The following is a 20906-nucleotide window of genomic DNA, read 5'->3' as shown; positions in this document are numbered from 1 at the left end:
AAATAATTAGTCAATTATAAAATAATTATATAATCTAATAAATTAGTTATAAATTCATTAAATAAAACTTAATTGTGAAATAAAAAAAAATTATTATAGGTCTTTTTGTTGTTTTAGCTTTTATATCATTTAATTTATAGAAATTTTGTTAATATTTTGCAATTTTTATGTGCAAAGTGTCATAATATATGCTCTCACATTAATTATTAGGCGTATTGAATGATAAAGATCTTATAAATCACATTTATTTTAAGATTTTCCACTTTTATATTTTTTAAATAAAAAATAAATATTTTTCAAATAAATTGTTGTGGGATTTACTTGTTATTCTTTAAGATTTTTTAATTGTTCAAATATATTTTATATAATTTTAGTGAAATTATATTGGCTATCTAGGATAATCTTTATGTACCTTCAGTAAATAAATAACATTTAAATTTGTTAGTTTTTACAAATTGATTTAAAAAATAGTTTCTTTAAATTGAATTCCAATACACTTTAGAAAAGTATAAAGTATGTGAAGAAAATCAAAAAATGAATGAAATGTCTTCATTACTAAATTTTAAAATAAAATTTCCTATTTTTTGTTTGATTTCAAAATTTATTGAATTTCTTTTTTCAAAAATGTAAATATAATTTGTTGAGTAAGTCGGTATTATATCCACAAAATTAAACTAATGTTTATATATTTATTGATTTAAGGATTGTGTAAGTGAAAAATAAAATTAATGTTTAAAGATCATTTAAAGAATTGTAATAAGAGATCAATGATTTTGTCAATTTAATTAATTTCTACAAATTATTTTTACAATTTGATAATATTAAAATTTATTTTAGATTTTAAAGCTCAAAAGATTATGGGGTGCGGCGTAAGTAAGGAGAGAGAAACAAATTCTTAGCAAAAAGCTTCAGAACCAGTTGTAGTTTAAGAAAAAGCCTAAAATTTGGAAGATCATATTGAAAAAGACTAAGTTGTAAAGCTAAATAATTCATAAGATTTAGAAGATTATAAGAAGAATCCAGTTTCTGTAAAGAATTAAAAAGGAAACTAAAGGAATAAAATTGTAAGAAATTCATAGTAGAGAGGTATATATAATAAAAATGATTATTCAGGAATCGATGATATAGAAGAGGTATCTTTAAATGACAATTTATATCAGGTAAAGTAAACTGAATAAGCAAATAAAAAAGGATTAGCCATTAATAACTAAAATGATACAGATATAGAAAAAACCCAAACATAAAATGATATCGCTGAAAAATAATTAAATGGATTCTATTTAGGTAATGGATATAACATTAGAAGATAGCATTCTAATTCTAAAAACAAATCTAATGAGCGTTCATTCTCTTCTGAATCTAAAAACGACTTAAATCATTTACATGTCAGCCTTGATACTACTTTACAGATTAAAAAAATGAACGCAAATTAGAGTAATAGCAATTACTTAAATATATAGGATTAATCTTAAACTAATGAGAAGAAAACCTTCAATTTATTTCAAAAAAAGTAGAATAACTAAAATATTTTAGAAAGAAATACTGGTGGTATTGAAGATCTTACTGTGCATATTTTGGATGAATAAAATAATAAATATGACAAGAATACAAGTGCAACTTTCGATCTTGATACTAATGATAATCATGATATTGATTCATTTTTTGCAATAAATGAAGTAAAGCCACCTTTGTAAAAAGCTAATAGTTATTTATAATTCAGTTTAGGCACAGCTCCAGTATTAGGCTATATATTTTACTCACCTGATATAGATTTTACAAAGGAAAATAAGTAGAGATAATTCAGCAAAGATGGTATTTTTAATTTAAATGAAAGCAAAAAAGCATAACCTATTGATAAGTAAACTGCTGATTGTGTGAGAAATCTTTTGTTTGGTAATTCCTAGAAACAATATTTACCCAAATCCTGGTCTCAGGGTTTTATATTAAATGAGTAAGATATATTTGGATTGGTTTAGAGAGAAGGAGGACCATGTGGAGTTATAGCTGTTGTATAGGCTTACTACATAAAATATATTTTGCTTTAATCAAAAATAGATGAATCACTTATGAAAAAAAGAAATGTTTAGGAGAACTGTCTTTTGGCTGCTTTGGCTGAAATAATTTATAAATGCAGAATAATATTAAGTAAGAATAACTATTAAGTTAAGTTTGTGATTGCCAAATAGCAAAATACATCTACTTTCAAATCTTGTGATATTGGCGACTGCCAAGTAATTAACTTATATGTTAGTAAATTTGAAGATTTATTTAATCAATTAAGGGAGTTAAAAGAAGAATTGATAGGAAACTATAATAATGGAATAATTAACTTCCTCTATTCTGTTTTAATCACAAAAGGAGTTGATAATATTGTAAACTCTATGGATGTCAAGTATAACTCATTAATAGGAAATCATGGCCATGCTACTTAAGAATTAGGTAATTTTAAAAATACATTTTTTAAAAGAATTTAAATAAATAATTTTAATAGTTAATTTGTTAATTACGGGGGAATCAACAAGCAACTGTTTTGATGGAGTTAAGGAATTAGGACAAATGAAACTTTTTGGAATAAAGAAGAGATAGTAAATTGGATTCTTAAGTGCTTTAGAGTGTGATTCTTTGATAGAGGTAGGAAAAAATTATAAAGAACCTTATCTACCTATCTGGGTTATATGCAAAGAAAACCATTACACAATTTTATTTGCTAAAGATTCAAGAATCATACATAATTCTTTATGGGATAAATTTGATTTAATCTTTTATGATTAACTTTCTGAGAAGGGTTCATTTTACTATAAAATTACTATAGAAAAAGACAATATGCTGAGAAATAATAGATTTACTCGAAATAGCAATGATATCCTTGAAATAATAAGTAAAAGCACCCAAAATATTCTAAATGTTAAATGGGGTTCAGATATTTTAATTTCATGGCCTTCCAATAATGTCCTATTTTGAAATATTGATTGCTATATTTTTAAACTACTCAATTAAAATATAATTAAAAGCTCTATTTGGATCTAGAAAATAAAGAATACAAAACTACTTTATAATATTAAGTGTTAATTAATTTAATTTAATACATTCTAACACAATCAATCAAAATCTTCGCTACAATTAAACTAAGTATTAAAATATTTAAAAATTAATTTATTCTAGATTGTTTAAAAAAGAAAATAATAATCTTTTTTTTGATCTGAGTATTTAAGCAAATCAATTTAATTTAAAATATTACATATTTACTTACTATCTACTTAATTATATACTTGTTTGCTTATTAAATAAATTTTATTAATTTTATAAGGCAAATTGTTTAAAAAACAAATAAAAAATATTTACATTTTAACTTATGTAAATTATATTGATTTTATATGTGAAATCTATGTTGAAATTTAAAAGATAGATTATATTGTTATTAACTTAATCTTTTATCTTCTACATAGAAAATTATTTTTTAAATTATTGGTTTAAATAAATATCTAATTGTATCAATATTTTTATCTACTAGTTAAAATATAGAAAGATAGATAGATATTTTTTTTGTATTTTATTTATTTGGAAAAACCTAATTTAAGAGAATAAATAATACTTCTAAAATATATAATTGTCAGATAATATTTAAATTTTTCACTTTTAATAACAATTTGTAAAGAAAAATAAAATATTTTAAATATATATATAGTACCTAATGCCTTTTTCAAGGCTACATACACAAATAATATCCAAATATATTATTTTTATTTTCTAAAAAAAATAATTTATGTATGTATTTTTATAACAATCTAAAAAATGATTTAAAACATTAGTTAATTTGTGATAAAACTTGATATTTTTTATATATACAACATTTAATTATTATATTTATTTAACTCATCTTATAAATAAAAGAATAAATTTATATCAGGAAAATAATTATTTTTAACTCATTATTTAAAATTAATACTCTATTAATTAATATTTGATATACTGTTTAATTTATTTGTAGTGTCATCTTTAAATTATTTATTCTATGCTTGGTTTTAGATTATATACTTTTATTAATTGGTAAGAATTTTATTATTTTAAAGAGGTTTGAAAGCTGTATTAAATTCTAATTCATTATATTTTCTTAAAGTAGAAATTTCCATCCATTTTTAAAATGAATCATTATGTTATTCATCCACATTTTGCCAGCCTTCAAAGCTCAATTGATTATCCTACTCTTGTTATGAACTTATTTTAGGAATATAGGGCAGGTGATCTTTCCTAGCTGAGCTATTCTCTTCCAGATAATCCTAAATATTTTTACTTTGAATACTATGTCGTTGAGGATTAATCCCAGCTTAAGCCTCTAAAAGGTAAGGATTTTGTACTTTGCTTTAAATTTAACTTAATATTTCAACAGAATTTTAATAAGAATTTTATAATTCATTAACTAAATGAGATTATTCGAGCTAATTGTTAATGTCTTTAAAAAATATGTTCCCTTTATTTGCATCTTATTATTATCCTGTAATATTGCCATTTATTTATTTATTATTATTTTTATTGCTTAAAATAAGTTTAGAATTACTTGCATTCAATAGACTTTGGTTTGCATTAAAATTTAAGCTTACATTTGATTGATTAATTCTTTCACCATTAACATAATGCTTTTCAGGAGAATTAAGTTTAATATTTTTTTATATAGTTTAAAAATTTGAAACTGGATCAGTTAAGCTTGATGGGGACGTTGCTAGTTATTGTTAACTTATTTATTAGAACGATTAATTATATTAATTGTTTCCAGAATGAGCTATTTGCTACGATTTTATAATTTCCAATTCAGTTTCCTTTAGAAGATTCTTTTGGGATTGCAAGAGTTTATTACCTCCTTTAAAACCATTGGCTTGATTCTAAAAAAAGAAATTGTGATTACTGTTTTCTACTGCATTTTCAGATATGCTTTCTTAAATTATTGATATGTGATTTTTTAACTTATCATTTCGTTCTGTTGATGCAAAGTTTTATTTATTGAAATTTATCTAATTTGGATACTAATTTTGTTATTAAGCTTATTGAATCATATTTATTTCCTAAAGAAGCTTTTTTGATGTCTGAAGAGGCTAGGGATCTGGAGAGTTTTTAATGTCAATCATGAGCTCATTTATCGATGGAAGAAAGTCATACATGAATCCATTTACTATATTGCTTTGAAATCCATTTTGAGACTAAAATGGATTAGAAAGAGATCTAGATTTATTTTTTATGGAAGATAACTAAGTTCTTCCGCTAATTTAAGGGCTTTAATTGCTTTAATGATTATTTGAATTTAATCTTTTAATTATCAGAGGTCCTTATGTTTGAGAATTCAAAGAGCTTAATGAATTTTAGTGATTAAATCTCTAACCTAAAGATGCTTGCTTCCCTAATCCTATAACTCCAAAATCTGTAAAAGAAGAACTTATAACAAATTGATTGCTACTACTTTTCGACTCTTTAATGTTAGCTGTGCTAGATTTTTAGGCACAAAAATTATTTCTTTTTTATATTTGTTGTAGTCTATCTGAATTAATACTATGGTTTTTTTTGTAAGATGTGTTATGCTCTCCATTCTATGCATTTTCTTATTTTGTTTTAGAAAAATTTGCATGGCTCTCATCCAAGTGATTATCTTTAAGAATTCTTATGTCAGAAAATATTTAAAAATGCAGGATTATTTAGTTATTTTTGAACTTATAATTCAGCTCATTGTTGGGACCTATCTATTAGATGAGATTCCTTGAGACGGGAATACCCAATTTAATTTTTTTGAGAACATTGTAATAATCATCATCTCCATTTTAATTATTTTATACACTATTTTAGTTAGATTCTTACAAAGTCTATTCTAAATCTCTTGTAAGTGCAAAAGTGTCTAAATCCTTTTCTAATGAATTAATTATGTGAATATCTAAAACATAACTAGAAATTAAATTTTTTTTAATTATAACTGCAATTTTCCCATTTAAGGGAGTAAATTTAATAGCGTTATCGAGTAAATTAAATATAATTTAATTGAACTTATTCTTGTCATTGATTATGTTATTTAAGGATTCATCTATTTCGTGAAAAATAAGTAACTTTTTTTCTTCTAATTTAGACTGGAATATGCTCAGCCATCCAAATAATTCTTTTCCTGGGTTAAATTCGCACACATCAAGTACATGCTTTTTAAAAGTGAATAAGTTATTTGATGAGAATGTAGCTTTGTTTTAAGAATTTAGTCCTAATTTATTTGAAGAATAAAATTTATTATTTTTTTTCCCTGCTTAATGTTTCTTCTAAGATCTCTCTTATTGCATCATGAAATCACTAACATTTTTATTAAGTATTAACATCTCGTAGCCTACTTGTAGGCTTTATTTAAGTTTTGAAGCTAAACTATTCTTCTTCTGCTTCATAGATTTTAATTAAGATTATAATTAAACTACTATTTTCTTACAGTTTTTTTCAAATCTTTGCATTATCTCCTTGTGGAAAGTTTAGTGAAACTCATTTTTTTTTTATTATTTTCTAAATTTAGACTTAAAGCTCTCACTTTCAATTGTCATAACAGCATAGTTATCAACTAAACAAAATGTAAATACTTTAATCGTAAGTTTCTTAGAATTACCTTTATCAGTTATCAAATTAGCAGAGTAATGTTCAAGATTCTCAAAAGTGTTATTTGTTAATCTAGGATTATTGGTCAGATTTGTATCCCCATTAAAACCATCTGCTTAACTCTGTTTTCGAGTTCTCTCTTACTCTTACTGCTATTAAGCGCTTTAATTTTTTTGATCTAACTATTTCACTAGTTTGTTTTTTAGTAGCTTCTTTAGAGTGAACTTATCGCTGTGAGCATTTTTCGTAGTTCCATTTTAATTAAGGGTAAATCCAAGATTTAGACTTTTTGATAAATCAATCTGCCCTCCTTTAGGAAGTTAAGTTGCTTGTCTTTGAAACGGGGGGTTTCCAGTTTTTGAACCATTTTTCCCCTCCATTAAGATGTTATTATTTGTTGGCGATAATATATTATTATTATTATTCATGAAAGATGTTGTTGTATTTTCATTCGTTTCAATAATTGTTCTATCTAAAAAGTGCTAAAGATCATCATCATTTATAATTCTTAGTTTTCTGCTGGCACATTTATTAGTTTATGTCAATTCTAGCCTTTGAGTAGTCTTATTATATTTAACTACAATTAGGTTTATTGGTAAGAACTCTTCTATAATCGAGTCCCATAAGTTCTACTTGCGTGTTTGCATAAAAAGGTGTCTTTTCATTAAGTCTTCATTGTAAAATTTAACAAGTAGCATGAGCATAAGAAAGGATTGGGCAATAATCAAAATCCAAATATTAGAGTGATGCGGGAATATAAATATAGCAGATATGTTAACCACTAGAATCAAAATTATCTGTAGATTATTGTAAAAAGAAAGAATATTATAATTTGATATTCGAGTGATGTAATTAATTTATTTTCTATTTCTTTTATTGTGTATTTTTTTATTTGCTTAAATTAAATTTAAATAACCTAATTTCCTAATTGTAAATATTCGCATCTAACTAACTAACTAACAAACTAATTATTTCTGTTCAAAATAATGGGTATAAAATGGATAATAATCCTTCTCTAAGTATTTGAATAGTTTAGCTAATTGTTAAAATTTCTGTTATTTTTTTTATTGAGTGTTTAAATTTTACTTGGTATGATGTAAGTTGCGTTAGTATTAAAGTATTTTTAACAAACTATTATATAAAAAGTACTTACTCTAATAAAGAAGATTGATAAAGAGGTTTTGTTTTTAATTAGTAAAATTTGATACAGAAAATCTAAAATATGAGCCATCAATTAAGTGCGAATAAATAAATGTTTGTTTAAAAATAAATAATCAACAATTAAATCTGATTTACTTTTGTTGTGTATTTGGCAGATATGTACAGAAAGATGTAAACGTTTGCAAAAATAAAACCTTTATAGAATTCGCTAAATGAATTAAATGTTGTGATATCAGTATCAACCATTTGCCAGCAAATCAAAAGATGCAAAATAAGAACTATCGTAGAGTGAGTGTAATCAAATAGATTTGGATATTTTTTTTAAACAACTATATTTGATATAAATACTACAATAGGGATAATGTAATAAACATAGATTTTAGCAGGCATTCCTCCTTTTCTCTAGTAAAATGGCAGTAGAAAAAAAGTGAATAAAAGCGGGATAACAGCTATTATAAATGTAATATATGAATATCTACTAAGCTACTTTGCTTGGCTATTGTTGAAGTCATCTTCAAGCTACTATTCCTTGAATTTTAATATAAATTTATTCATCTATTTATCCTTTTTCTTGGCATCTAACTTTGTACCAATTTCTCCTCCACCTATACCATTTCCTTATACACCTACTTATGTATTATTTTATGTCTTCTACGCATTCATTCTAACTACTGAAATTAATTGTTTTTAGTAATCTTTCTTTTTAGGATTATTTTACCTTTCTTTAATAAAGTAAATGATTAATAGTGATATTCAATAAACTTTCAAAGATAGCAAAATTTTAATAAAAAATAATCTCAAATTTTATGTTTATATATATTTGATTGCATAACTTTATCTATTCTTTAATAAAAAAAGCTGGATGAATCCATTTATAATAAAAATTTAATATTTTTTTAAAGTAGCTAATGTACTGATTCCAAATTATATGCTTATTATATAATATATTTTGCTAATGTCCTAATTATGGTATCTTGTAAAAAGCTTCATTATTTATTTTATATTAAAAAATAATACTACTTACATTTTCAACTTAGAAAATTTCTAATTATTAATATTTGTTTATAAAACAGCACAAACCGTCTTTTATCCATTTTTTTTGTTCATTTAATTAAATTCATAAAATCAATCTTAATCATCATATATGCTAAATATTAAATATATTAAGATATTTATTAGTATTTTTTTTCATTTTTTACTCATAATCTACTGTTAAACGTTTTGTTACATAAATAGAAATCTAAGTAATACTTTGGTAAAGCTTAAATATATAATTTAATTAATGACTTGAAATAAAGGTTTACCTCAAAAAAAATAAAAGTTATTTACATATTTTTGTTTGAAAATTTCATAAATAATAAATTACTTCAGTATGGATATTGGTTAACAATCTATAAATAGTTTAGAACAGTTTTCTATAATTTTAACATAAAAAAATTGATTGTAATCATTAAGTTAAAGAATTTAAAAATTAACTTACATTTAATTATTTATTTTTTTATTTTAATTACAGCAAATATAAATCTTAATTTTCTATTTTATGATTAAATTAATTTTCACCTTAAGAATTTTTATTTCAAATAAATACTTTTTCTTTTTTAAATACTGTAGATGTTCTTAAATAAGAATAAGTGAATACAAGATGCCTTGATATGATTATTATCTTATCTTATTTATTTTAGAGTTATACGATAGCAAACATATTTTTATTTATAAGGATCACTTATGGTAAATATAATTAGTGATAAATTTTAACTATATTTCAACAGATCTTTAATAATCTGTTTTTCGACAAAATTAATTGAGATAAGCATAAAAATTAAATTCATTCATGATCACACATTTACTATTAAAAAATAATAAAAGATAATTTTATTTTGTTTAAGCTTTATAATTATTAAATTTTCTTAAATTGCCAAATTGTAAGAAATATTTTTAGAATTTTAAAAAATTGTTTGATTAATTATTAAATTATATTATAAAAGTAAAAATTACTTTAGCAATTAGGCAATTTAATAGATTAAGATTAAATCTTTGTTTTACTCTAAAATAAAATTTTATAGTTAGTAGAAAATTAAACAATAATAAATACTTTTCTAATGCATTTTTTTTTTTTAATAGTTGCATTTGCTTCACAAATTTAAATGAAATATTTGTATATTTATTACTACTCTTATTTATTTTTAGTTAATTTTTGTTGTCTATAGCGAGTTAATTTATTTATGATTTTGATGACTAAACATTTAGATTTTAATTATTTTTTTTCGTAATATTTTAGGAAATTAAAGATAAAGAGATGATGGGTTTTTTAACAAATTTGTCTATTTATTAAAATTTTTAGTGAAATAAATTTTATGAGAATGAAATCAAAGATAATTAATTAATTATTTATTTATTTTAATTTACATTAAATTGGAGAGAGCTAAATGAAATAAGAATGCATAAGAAAAATTTAATAATCAATTAATTAAGAAATTATTTAAAGTATCATAAATGAATGAATGAATGAATGAATGATAAAATTTTAATTAGAAATAAGAATAAAAACTTTATTTACATAAATTATAATAAATTTATACTTACTTAATTAATTAATTAACTTATATATTTATTCTCTTCATATATATTAGCTTTATATTTAAATTTGTTGATAAAATACTGCTAAATTTGCTTATTTATTTTCAAACAAGTAATAATCAAAAATTCTTTTTTTAAATTAAATATATTCATTTAACTTTATGATTTATTTATTTATTAAATGTGTATTTCGTATTTTCTATTTGGATAAAATTTGTGAAGTTTGTTTTTTTGTTTATTTATTTGTTATTAGTTAGTTGATTCAGAGTTTTTGTTTAGTACTATTAACATTCTGTTAATCTTAATTATTTTTTAATAAATTCCTTCTGAAAAATTTTCAGATATTACAAATCCTTTTTAAAACAATTTTTTTATTTAAGCTGTTAATCTTTCAGTCATCATTTTTTAGTTGATTGTCGCTCTTTTAAAATTTAGATGACTGTGCCTTTTTATTTATTTCTCTTAAGTTTGGTGGTGGACCAGGCAAATCCATAAAAAGATCAATTGAAGGCTCCTTTTTACTTTCCTTTAATTTGGTACCGCTTTCTTTATTTTTTTTGCTTTAATTATCTTAATCATCATTTCCAGGTAGAGTATTTTATTGCTTTAAATCTAGTGCTAAATTACTCGAGGCAACATTATCTATTTAACTACTTTTTTCTTTTTCATTTTCTCTATCTTTTTCTTTATTTGCTTATTTATTATCCTTTTCTTCATTTTTAGACTTAGATTTTTGAAAGGAGTCTTTCTCTTAATCATTTTCAAAAGTAGGAGTACGGTTTTGCTTTGCTTGGCTTGATAGCTACTTTTCACTATTATTTTTTAAGCGAAAATTAGTTTACAGATTTTTATGGATAAAAATCAATATATTGAAATTACAAATTTTTATTTTTTCCATGCTTGGAGGCTGTATCGTCAGTTCCAGCTAAATCCTGTATTTTAAAAGTTTAAAAGATTAGGTAATTAAAGAAATAAATAGCAGAACAAATAAGAATTATGGACTTACTTATTTTGAAGCAGTCTTTTCTATATCAGGTTGCGTTTTATTTTCATCTTTCACTAATGTTTAGCTCTAATATTAAGAATAATTGATGTAAAATAATTATATATATACTTTGTTTATCTGTATTTTTTGTATATTAAAATTTTTAATCTATAAGCTCAAATGTGCTGATGAATAAATAAGTGCAGAAAGATGAACAAATTTAGAAAAATATACATTTTCAACATTTTTATGTGTGCAGCAAGTCTATCCCATCTATTAAGCTAAACTAAAGAAGTTTCTTTTCTATTTATAATAAAGTATCCAAATATAAGGCCCTTGCTTGTTGTGGATCTTTATAGGGCTATTTTATGTATTTTTTAGTTTAATTAATATAATTTAGCTATAAAATTGAAATTATTTACGAATTTAATGATTATCACTAATTTAATAAGTAAATTACAAAATTATCTTATTTTGTTATTGACAGTTTTATGGATTAAGTAAAATCCATTACTTCTTAAATTTCTAATTCGATCCATTGATTTATAACATAATTTTTTAAATATGCTTAAAAAACTTATTTGCCATACTTAATCCTAGTCCAATCTTGTTTCTCTTTGTTGGAAAAAAGACAAACATATAATTTCTATACTCAAATTATTTGTTTTCTATTAATATTAAGACTATGAATAAAAATATAGCTTTTTGGTAGAATAAACTTTTTTGTTTATATTACTGCAATAAATATTTAATATTTTTATTAGATAATGATATAGACTTTTTTTAATCTTTGATGATAAAAATAATTACGATACTTAAATTACTTTTGTACAGTCCAAAATATTCACGTAATTATAAGCGATATAGTTTGAAGATTTTTGCCTTAAAATAATTAAATAAATCCCACTACTTTTTGTGAATAAACGAATTATTTAATTTTAATTAAGATTGAGAGTATTAAAAAGGAAGTAATTATAAATATAAATATTTTTGGATATCTTAAACAGGATTAAATGTATGATATAGGATTAAATGTATGAAATAGTATTTATTAAAAGTGCGGAGTTACCAAAATTACAAACAAGAAAATAAGAGAAAATTCCTTAACTTTTCTTCAAAAAAATATTGGTGCCTCTACTTTGTTAGTCAGTTTTTACTTACTATTTTTCTTTACATATAGCAAGCATTTCACTTGTTTATTTTAAAGATATATAATTAAAAGCTATTCACTTTTTGATAAAATTAAAACAAAGCAATCAACCATTCATAAAATTAAGAAGAATAAGAAGAACAAGATCAATAAAAATTAAAATAATCAAAATGAGCACACATAAAATTTAGGTTCTATAATTATTTAAAGAAACTTTGAGAGCTGGATTTGGATTTAAGGATTACAATTTCAGGAATTACATTGTAAGAAGAGCTAAAGAAGATTTTCGTAAATATAGCGCTCTTACCGACTAAAATGAAATAGCTAAACAAATCTAATTTGCTAAGGAATAACTAGAATTGCTTCAAAGGTAAAAGATCATACAGAATTTGTATTACTAACAAAAGAGTATTATTGAAAAGTGAGCATATATCTATAATTTAAATGTTATAAACCTGTTTTCAATACTTAATTTAAATTTGTTGATGGATGAATGATAAATGTAGAAAATAATTTATTTTAAACTTAATTCTTTCATTATTTTTATATTTGGTTTAGTTGTTAAGTTAGTTAGTGAGTTTATTGAAATTTGACATTTTAGTAAAGACTAAAAAAGATCATGCAGTAGAATTTAATTTATTTTTTTTAAGATAATGATTTTTATAGATATTTTCTAGAAAACGAATAAAAGATATAAATAATCAATAAAAGAACTTTATTTTAAAAATTAATATTCATTTAATTGAAATAGAAATATATTTATTATTAATAATTTATTTAATATTTTAAGAGTTGAAGATTTGGTATTGTAAATAATATTTAATATAGATTTTGTAAATGCAAAAATTTAGAAATATAAATGAGAAAACAAAGAATTAATTCATATTTTTTAGATTTAAATATTTATCTTAAAAGAGTAGATTTTTTATCTAGTAATTAAAATTTTATAAAATACTAAATTTTGCATTCTTTAGATAAAAAATATTATTTTTTAACTTATTTTAAAAAAGTATGTCTATCATGTTACCTTTTTTCTTCAATTAAAATTTATTTTTCTTTCATAAATCTTAAATTTTGTTATTTGTAATATAGTATATTTAATACCTAAATTATTTTTATATTTTTAATTTATATCTGCTTTTTTATTGAAAATCTGATGAGTAAGATGATCAGATTAAAAGCATTTAGTTGATATTTTTAAAATTAATCTTTGATAATAAAAATAATACTCTATAGATTTTTACAGTAAAATAAATTAAATAATTATAAATCCATCCACCTAGATTTTGTTAACAATAAAAACAATAATCAATAGATTTTTGTATTTAGGGTAAATAATTATAGTAAATATGAATCAATTCATTTAGATTTTATTTTTAAAATAATTAATTTGACAATAGTTTAAAGTTTGTTTTGTCTATTGAAACTATTAATGTTTGTTTTAATACATAGCTAAAATTTATTTTTAGCAAATTTTTCATTTTTTAATTGATAAAGCTTATCTTTTAATACCTTTTTTAAGAATATTTATTTTATTAAAATCCTTAAAATATAGAATAAAAATAATTGTATGATTTGCAATTAATTATAATATCTTTTAATTAAGATATGTATCTAATATATTAATTATAGATGAATAAGGGAGAACAATTTTCTTAATTGCTGTTAGTTGATTAATAATAATAATAATAACTAACATTTATTCATTCATTATGCATACACTTCTTAGTGTAAATTTACAAGCTTTTCGTCTATTTTTAATTGAAAACCTGAAACTATTTTAAGATTTTCATCTATTTATTCTACTAATTTTGATATCTAATTAATAAAAAATGATTTTTAATATATTTTAATGATAGAAATTTTGAAAAAGGATCTTTCTATCTATTTTATTTACTTTTTCTTAAAATGAAATTGCTTTCTTGATATCCTAGGTAATTCTTTGAAGATCTTTTTTCTCATTTGGATCATTTGATATTTTTCTGTTTTAATTTTTAATAGAATTTATAATATTTATTTGTATAAAATTAAGATTATTTACACTCTTATATTATCGATTTACTCCATTTTATCTTCTATTCGCTTGAGTTCATATACACTTATTTTTCTTGTTCCATCAACTTAATTTTTAAGACTATTAAATTATTCATGAATCATTTCAATTTCCTTTTTTGTATTTTCTATTTCTACTTCATCTAGTCTATTTCGGAATAGCTGCAATCTCTCTTACTTTATATTTATTCTATCTTCTAAATTTCTTAATTCATTAACTAGTCTTTGACAATTTTCTTTATTGAACTGATCCATTTCATCTAAATTATTGAAATTATCATAATTAATGACTATTAAAAATGATTAATTTTATATACCAAGTAATACTCCTTATTCGACATTGTTAATTTTTAACAATCTTTCAAACTTATCCAAGTTATCAGGAAGGACAAGTAAATTATTTACTCTTTCTTTTCTTTTCTAATCTAATTGAAGTTGATAATGAACACAAACTACCCCTATTTCCTTTATTAAGTTTAAAGTGTTATTTAGGAGTAAAAATTAGAAAAATAAATACTCTCCAAATGCTGATAAACTCTTTTTCAATTTATTCTCTCAAAATATGCATTTACATATCAACTCTCTCTTCAATCAATTTGCTGTTATCCCCTATCACCTACTAGTTAACACCTCCAAATTTTCCAGAATTGATCAAATTTTAATAATTCTAAAATTTTGAAATATTAATTAGATTTATTTATTTTCTATTTTGCAGAAATTCATTTTGAAATAAAAACCCGATTTAATTTCGAGAATAGTAAATAGAAATAAATTACAGCTGAAATATGATTTATCGCTTATTGAATACCAGTCTATTCATTACTAAATATCTACTTAAAATCTTCTAGAGATTTATTATGAGCAGCAAGCTTGGAATTTATATCATCTTTCATCTCTCTGATAATATTATTGAAATCGCTTTCTATCTTATTTTAGTTTTTCTTTAGTATATTCAAATTTTACTCACTTTCTTAATTGCTATTACTGCTCTGAGATTTTTCTCTTTTCATTTACTAAACAGGCATTTTCGAGTTATCTATTTAACTTATGCCACTTAAATATTAGTATTTTATCACATCTACATTCTTTTGTAAAGTTTATATCTATTACGAGAATTGAATTATTTTTTCATCATTTTCTATCTACTTTTTTTATATTTTTTTAATGGTTGCATCTGCTTTATTTATATTATTTGCTTATTCAAGCAAGCCAAGTAATGGAATAAATTAATCATATTAGCTTGCTAATATAGATAGTCTTTCTTCTAGTTTATCAATCCTTTTCTCAGAATTTGAGTTAGCTGTTAAAGACTAATACATAGGAAATATATTTGGTGAGTCTAAACCTCCAGCAGCTTAAGTGAAATCAGTAAACCGAACAGAATTAGCCATATGAGTCTTTCTGAAAGTCTATCTTTAAGGAGAGTTTCCAGTTTACATTTTTTGTTTCTCTGTTGCGCTATCCCTAGTTTTAGGCTTTGCAAACATTTAATAAATTCAAATTTTTAAAGTGCAAAATTGATAAAAATCAATTAATTATATTTTATTACATCAATAATATAGCGTTTAAGATATTTTCTATGATTTACTAGCAGCTAATTTTTTATAAATTTGTGATTTAACTAATTTAGGGACTTAATTAGAATTTTCATCAATAAATAAATGGATTAAGATCAAAAGTAAACAACTTATTCTTTATATTTACAATTGTTTTATTTAAATTATTATATTTTCATTTTAAATCTATTTTTAAATATTCAAAATAAAACGATTCGTTGTTAAAGAATTAAAAATCAAATAAAAGCCATAGAAAATAGAAAAATATTTTGTAATAATAAATAATTTTTAAGTTGTTTATATTTCCTTTTATTTAAAATAAAATAGTCAACTCAATATAAAAAATATAAAGAATCAAAAACAAACAGCTATAAAGTAGTTTATAAATGAAAAATGATAAATTTTTTATTCTATTATCATTAACTTTTTTATTTAATTTGATTAAAATCAAAATATATTCAAATTTACTATATGATTATGAATAAAAATTATAATTTAACTGAAATTAAAAGAATCAATTTGTTAAAAACTAACAAATTAATTGAGAAAGCATGTAATTTTGGATAAGTATTATACATTTTTCCAATGAATATGAAAATAATCTAACATGAATTAATACTCAAGTAAATTTTATTAAGGATTTTAAGTTTTTATATTATTTTTTAATTTATTTTTCAATCTTTAAAAATTCATTCAATTCCTCCCTCCCTTAAATTTCATCAATATTTTAAACAGAATTAATTATATTGCCTAATCAGTTTAATTTGCTGTTTTAATAATTTATTGTCTTTAAATCTTTCTATTTATTTATTTTTTGTTATTTTTCTGTTTGTTTTTCATTACTTATTAAAAACTGGCTTTTTACCAAGGACTAAATATTCTTCATTGAATTTTTTTGATTTTTTCTGCTTATAAGGAGGATATTGATTATTTGGTTTTTATTTGACTGAATTCTACCCTTTCATCATATTGACTTTTGTTTCCATTTACATCATATGGTTGGGATTCATTTAGTTTTTAATAGGAGGTAAGAATTAAGGCTTGCTTCTATTGTTGTTATCAGCATCTTCGTCAGTTCCTGAATCCTTATAATTACTTTCAATTTTCAAATTCAAATTAAAAGAGGGATATTATTAGTGTTAAGTTTTCTTCATTGAAGCTGCTTGTTATCCCTTCTTCTTATGGTATGGGTTTGTAGCCTTTTTGATAGTCAGTACAGGATAGAATACATTTTCAGCGCTTTCTCTATAAGGATTATATTTTGTTGTTGTATTTAAATTACTATTGGAAGAATTATTTTATCCACCTTAGCCACTAATTTAGGAGTATATTTTCATAGTATTTAAATTTTTAGATTAATACTAAGGATCATTGTGCTAAGGAGATACTTCTAATCTTGTAGTTGAGTTAGTGTGGTTATTGTTAGTGTTATTGTTTGTACTTTAATTTAAATTCAATTAGTTTTCAGGTAATGTACGATTATACATATTGCTATTATTACTTGGAGAGAGTTTAGTCTTTGAAGTAATAGTGCTCTACAAAAGTAATTAGTTTTCTTAATCCATCTGATAAAGATCACGGAAATATGGATGTTAAAGAGCTTATTCAGCATTAATACGCTCTTCAGGATCATAACATAATAGCTTATAAATTAAGTCTACACAGTCTTTGGGAATGTGTGGAGCTAATTTTTCAATACCAGTTCCTTTTTTAGGAGGAAAATTTAGTTCCATATGGGTGGCGTGTTTTTAAAACTGCTCCAAAATTTTTGGATTAGGTGTTCCCAACACATTATGAATTTTATGGGCTTAATCTAACTCATCATTACCAGGGAAAAGTGGGAATAAACTCATTACCTTTTTAATTTTTAAGTAATAAAAATATTAACATCAAACTTTAATCAAAAGAGAAAGTGTTTGTTTAAAAAGTCTAAAATTTTATTCAGAAATATTTTTTCTTAATTGAAATTGAAATTAATTTATTTATTGTTTATTCATATCGTTTTATGACTTTTAGAACTAATTAATTTTTATAAGGTTTAAGAAATACATGTTAGATTAAAGTTAAAAAAAATTTTTTGTCGCTCACTCATGAGTTTTGTTTGGTTGAAAGTATATTTAAAATTTAAGAGATTTGAAAAATAAATTAAATTTAACAATAAATTTTAAATTGATTGTTTTTATGTATCTTCTGTTTGAATTAACAAAAGTATATTCTAAAATATTAAATATTAAAAATCTTCATATTTATATTTAAAAATTGATGTACCTCAAACATAACACAGCCAACTCCCCAAAGATCCATTTTACTAGAATAATAACCATCTGTTAACAAACACTCTGGCGCACGATACCATCTAGTTGAAATATATTCTGTGTAAGGATGCTCTGAATAAATACCTTTGCAGCTACCAAAATCAGCTAATTTAACGTGATCACCCAAGAGTAAAATATTTTCTGGTTTTATATCTCTGTGAAAGATTCCCTTTTTGTGCATATGATCTATAGCCTTCAGAAGTTGATACATGTAAAATTTGACCTATTTTTAAAGATCAAATATTTTTTTTTAGCCTTATTGAAAATTCAAAAATAAATAATCGTAATATTATAAATATTATCCCATATATATCTGGTCTAGTCTCATGTGATTATTTGAACGATTTAATTTGTATTTAATTAATAATAATATTTCGTAATATTTCATTATTATTTTTCATCTGTTATTTACTGATATTGGTATTGTCACCTTGAATATATCGAATTTTTAGTTATTTATTCTTTGAGAGAGATAATATGCAGGGCGCTTTTCACCTTTAATATGCTTATTCAACTTTAATTTGTTTATTATCTCAATAATTTAGTTAGAATGACAATTAATTGTATCAAATAATTTTGAATAAATATCATTTAAACAAAAAAATTAAAAAAATTCTACTAATTAAATTGCATTTATTTCATTTTCTTAATGAAAAAATATTTAAAATTTATTAAAAGATCCTTCTATGCATTTTATAATTTTATAAGCTTGTTCAAATTTTTATATCAAAAATATTTCTTCTAACTTTTGTAACTAATCGATTACGCTATATTTATTTGATTTTGAAGTGTTGGATTTTATATTATTGATTTTGTATGTATGCTTACTTACTATTCAAAGGATTTACTAAGTAAATGAGATATATAGATTTATAGATATGTAAATTAATTGATATATGGGTTTAGTTTATAATCTCAATGAAATGAGAGAAAGAAAGAATATTGTAAAAGTAAGAATAATTGTTTGTTTACCTTCTATTAATTTAAATATTGTTTTTTCCCTCTAATTGCTTCATATAGGTTCTGATCCATCAATTCAAACACAAGTGCCAAACGTCCTGTAGGTTCATCATAAAGAACCTCTATTAGTTTAATAATGTGAGGATGAGGCGAAACCTTTCTCAAAGCTTATATCTCCTTTAATCTTTAAACTTATTCAATTGAATTAAAGTGATTTTTCATGCATTTAATCGCTACAAACTTGCCCTCTTTAAGAGACTGCGCTTTAAGTACTTCTGAAAATGTACCCTCTCCTTTCTTTGATAACAATTTATATTAGTTCATTTGGTATGATTTTTTAAATATTATTTATTGATTATCTCTAAATATTAATGTCTTTCAATATTTTCTAAACAAGCTCTTCTTTTCCTTTATGCTCTTTAAACCTTTTTAATGCTAAGACTTATTTTTTTAACTAATTGGACGTTATCCAAAATATTTATATCCAGATATAGTGGCTTCTCTGAGTAGCTTCAAACAAATTATTCAACTGGTTTAATTGAATTGAAAAACTATTAAATTGATAAAAAAGTTTCTTTTTTGATTTATTTATTATTTTTTTGATTAACTCAAACAATGATTTTGTTTCTTTTTTATTATATTGTTTGTTTGTTTATTTGTTTATTTATTAATAAATCAGCTCAATTCAATGTATTTTTACATACACTTCAAACAAATTTTGTTTCATTTACATGAAAAAAAGATAGACTCAAAAACAAATATTTTTTTTAAATGGATTCTTCCTTATCGAAATAATGTAAATCCATTCAAAATATAAAGTTTGATCAAAAGGATAACATTTTTAATAAATCAATAATACTTCAAAAATATGAATCTCAACTAAATTAGAAAGGAGTTTAGTGATTGATTAGCAGCATATTGAATAATAATTATTAAAACTAAAATTTATAAATAATTCAAAATAAGGGAAATACTGACAGAAATCTAAAAAATATGTTAGGTAAAATAAATTTTCTGTATTTTCATAATTTTTGTAACTATACAATTTAAAAATATTTAATTCATTTTAGTTTCAAAGAAAATTATACTAGATTTAGTAATTTGTTAATATATTGTATAATAATAAAAAAATTATATAAAAAAATTTCAAAGTAAGAAAAGAAATACTGACAGAAATATAAAAAATCTGGTAGGTAAAACAAATTTTCTATATTTTTTCATAATTTTTGTAACTTTACAAATTTAAAATATTTAATAAATCATAATTTCAAAGATTACTTACTAAATGAGATTTAATGATTAGTAAAATATTGAATAATAATAATAATATTAAAAACAATTTAAAATAAGAAGAGAAATACTGATAAAAATCTAAAAATCTGGTAGGTAAAACAAATTTTCTATATTTTCTTATTTTTAAAAATTTTACAACTTTAAAATATTTAATTCAGCTTAATTTCAAAAATTAAGAAGTTAGTTAAATCTTTATTTTTTATATTTAAATTTTATTTTTTTTTATTTTAACATAAAGACTATCACATAAA

General features: G+C 22.1%; 6 protein-coding genes across 6 annotated transcripts; 2 read left to right on the top strand and 4 right to left on the bottom strand. All coding sequences in view use genetic code 6, as the record gives it.

Annotated features, from left to right (window-relative positions):
* Nucleotides 1-857: 857 nt before the first annotated feature.
* On the top strand, nucleotides 858-2961 carry TTHERM_00058740 (hypothetical protein; the record flags this gene model as incomplete). The annotated part of the gene is made up of 2 exons (XM_001007607.1): nucleotides 858-2439; nucleotides 2492-2961. The coding sequence occupies 2 exons, from the start codon at nucleotides 858-860 to the stop codon at nucleotides 2959-2961; spliced, it is 2052 nt and encodes a 683-aa protein (XP_001007607.1).
* Nucleotides 2962-3926: 965 nt separating this feature from the next.
* On the bottom strand, nucleotides 3927-8430 carry TTHERM_00058750 (transmembrane protein, putative; the record flags this gene model as incomplete). Its single annotated transcript, XM_001007608.2, has 2 exons — nucleotides 3927-7403; nucleotides 7903-8430. 2 exons carry the CDS (start codon nucleotides 8428-8430, stop codon nucleotides 3927-3929), a joined length of 4005 nt encoding a protein of 1334 aa, XP_001007608.2.
* A 2305-nt stretch (nucleotides 8431-10735) lies between these two features.
* TTHERM_00058770 (hypothetical protein) lies at nucleotides 10736-11602 on the bottom strand (the record flags this gene model as incomplete). The annotated part of the gene is made up of 4 exons (XM_001007610.3): nucleotides 10736-11156; nucleotides 11224-11276; nucleotides 11351-11416; nucleotides 11564-11602. The coding sequence occupies 4 exons, from the start codon at nucleotides 11600-11602 to the stop codon at nucleotides 10736-10738; spliced, it is 579 nt and encodes a 192-aa protein (XP_001007610.2).
* Nucleotides 11603-12526: 924 nt separating this feature from the next.
* TTHERM_000058769 (complex 1 protein, LYR family protein) lies at nucleotides 12527-12904 on the top strand (the record flags this gene model as incomplete). Its single annotated transcript, XM_012795510.1, has 1 exon — nucleotides 12527-12904. The coding sequence occupies exon 1, from the start codon at nucleotides 12650-12652 to the stop codon at nucleotides 12902-12904; it is 255 nt and encodes an 84-aa protein (XP_012650964.1). The 5' UTR covers nucleotides 12527-12649.
* A 1282-nt stretch (nucleotides 12905-14186) lies between these two features.
* On the bottom strand, nucleotides 14187-16018 carry TTHERM_00058790 (hypothetical protein; the record flags this gene model as incomplete). Its single annotated transcript, XM_001007612.2, has 6 exons — nucleotides 14187-14297; nucleotides 14377-14461; nucleotides 14521-14791; nucleotides 14849-14996; nucleotides 15049-15198; nucleotides 15308-16018. 6 exons carry the CDS (start codon nucleotides 16016-16018, stop codon nucleotides 14187-14189), a joined length of 1476 nt encoding a protein of 491 aa, XP_001007612.2.
* Nucleotides 16019-16923: 905 nt separating this feature from the next.
* On the bottom strand, nucleotides 16924-19686 carry TTHERM_00058800 (long flagella protein lf4; the record flags this gene model as incomplete). The annotated part of the gene is made up of 3 exons (XM_001007613.2): nucleotides 16924-17943; nucleotides 18356-18625; nucleotides 19375-19686. 3 exons carry the CDS (start codon nucleotides 19684-19686, stop codon nucleotides 16924-16926), a joined length of 1602 nt encoding a protein of 533 aa, XP_001007613.2.
* Nucleotides 19687-20906: the final 1220 nt, after the last annotated feature.

The sequence above is a fragment of the Tetrahymena thermophila genome (assembly GCF_000189635.1).
Source record: "Tetrahymena thermophila SB210 genomic scaffold scf_8254811, whole genome shotgun sequence".
NCBI classification, from domain to species: Eukaryota; Ciliophora; class Oligohymenophorea; order Hymenostomatida; family Tetrahymenidae; genus Tetrahymena; species Tetrahymena thermophila.
The sequence above is the reverse complement of the archived record's forward strand: the minus strand, read 5'-3'. Positions and strand labels throughout refer to the sequence as shown.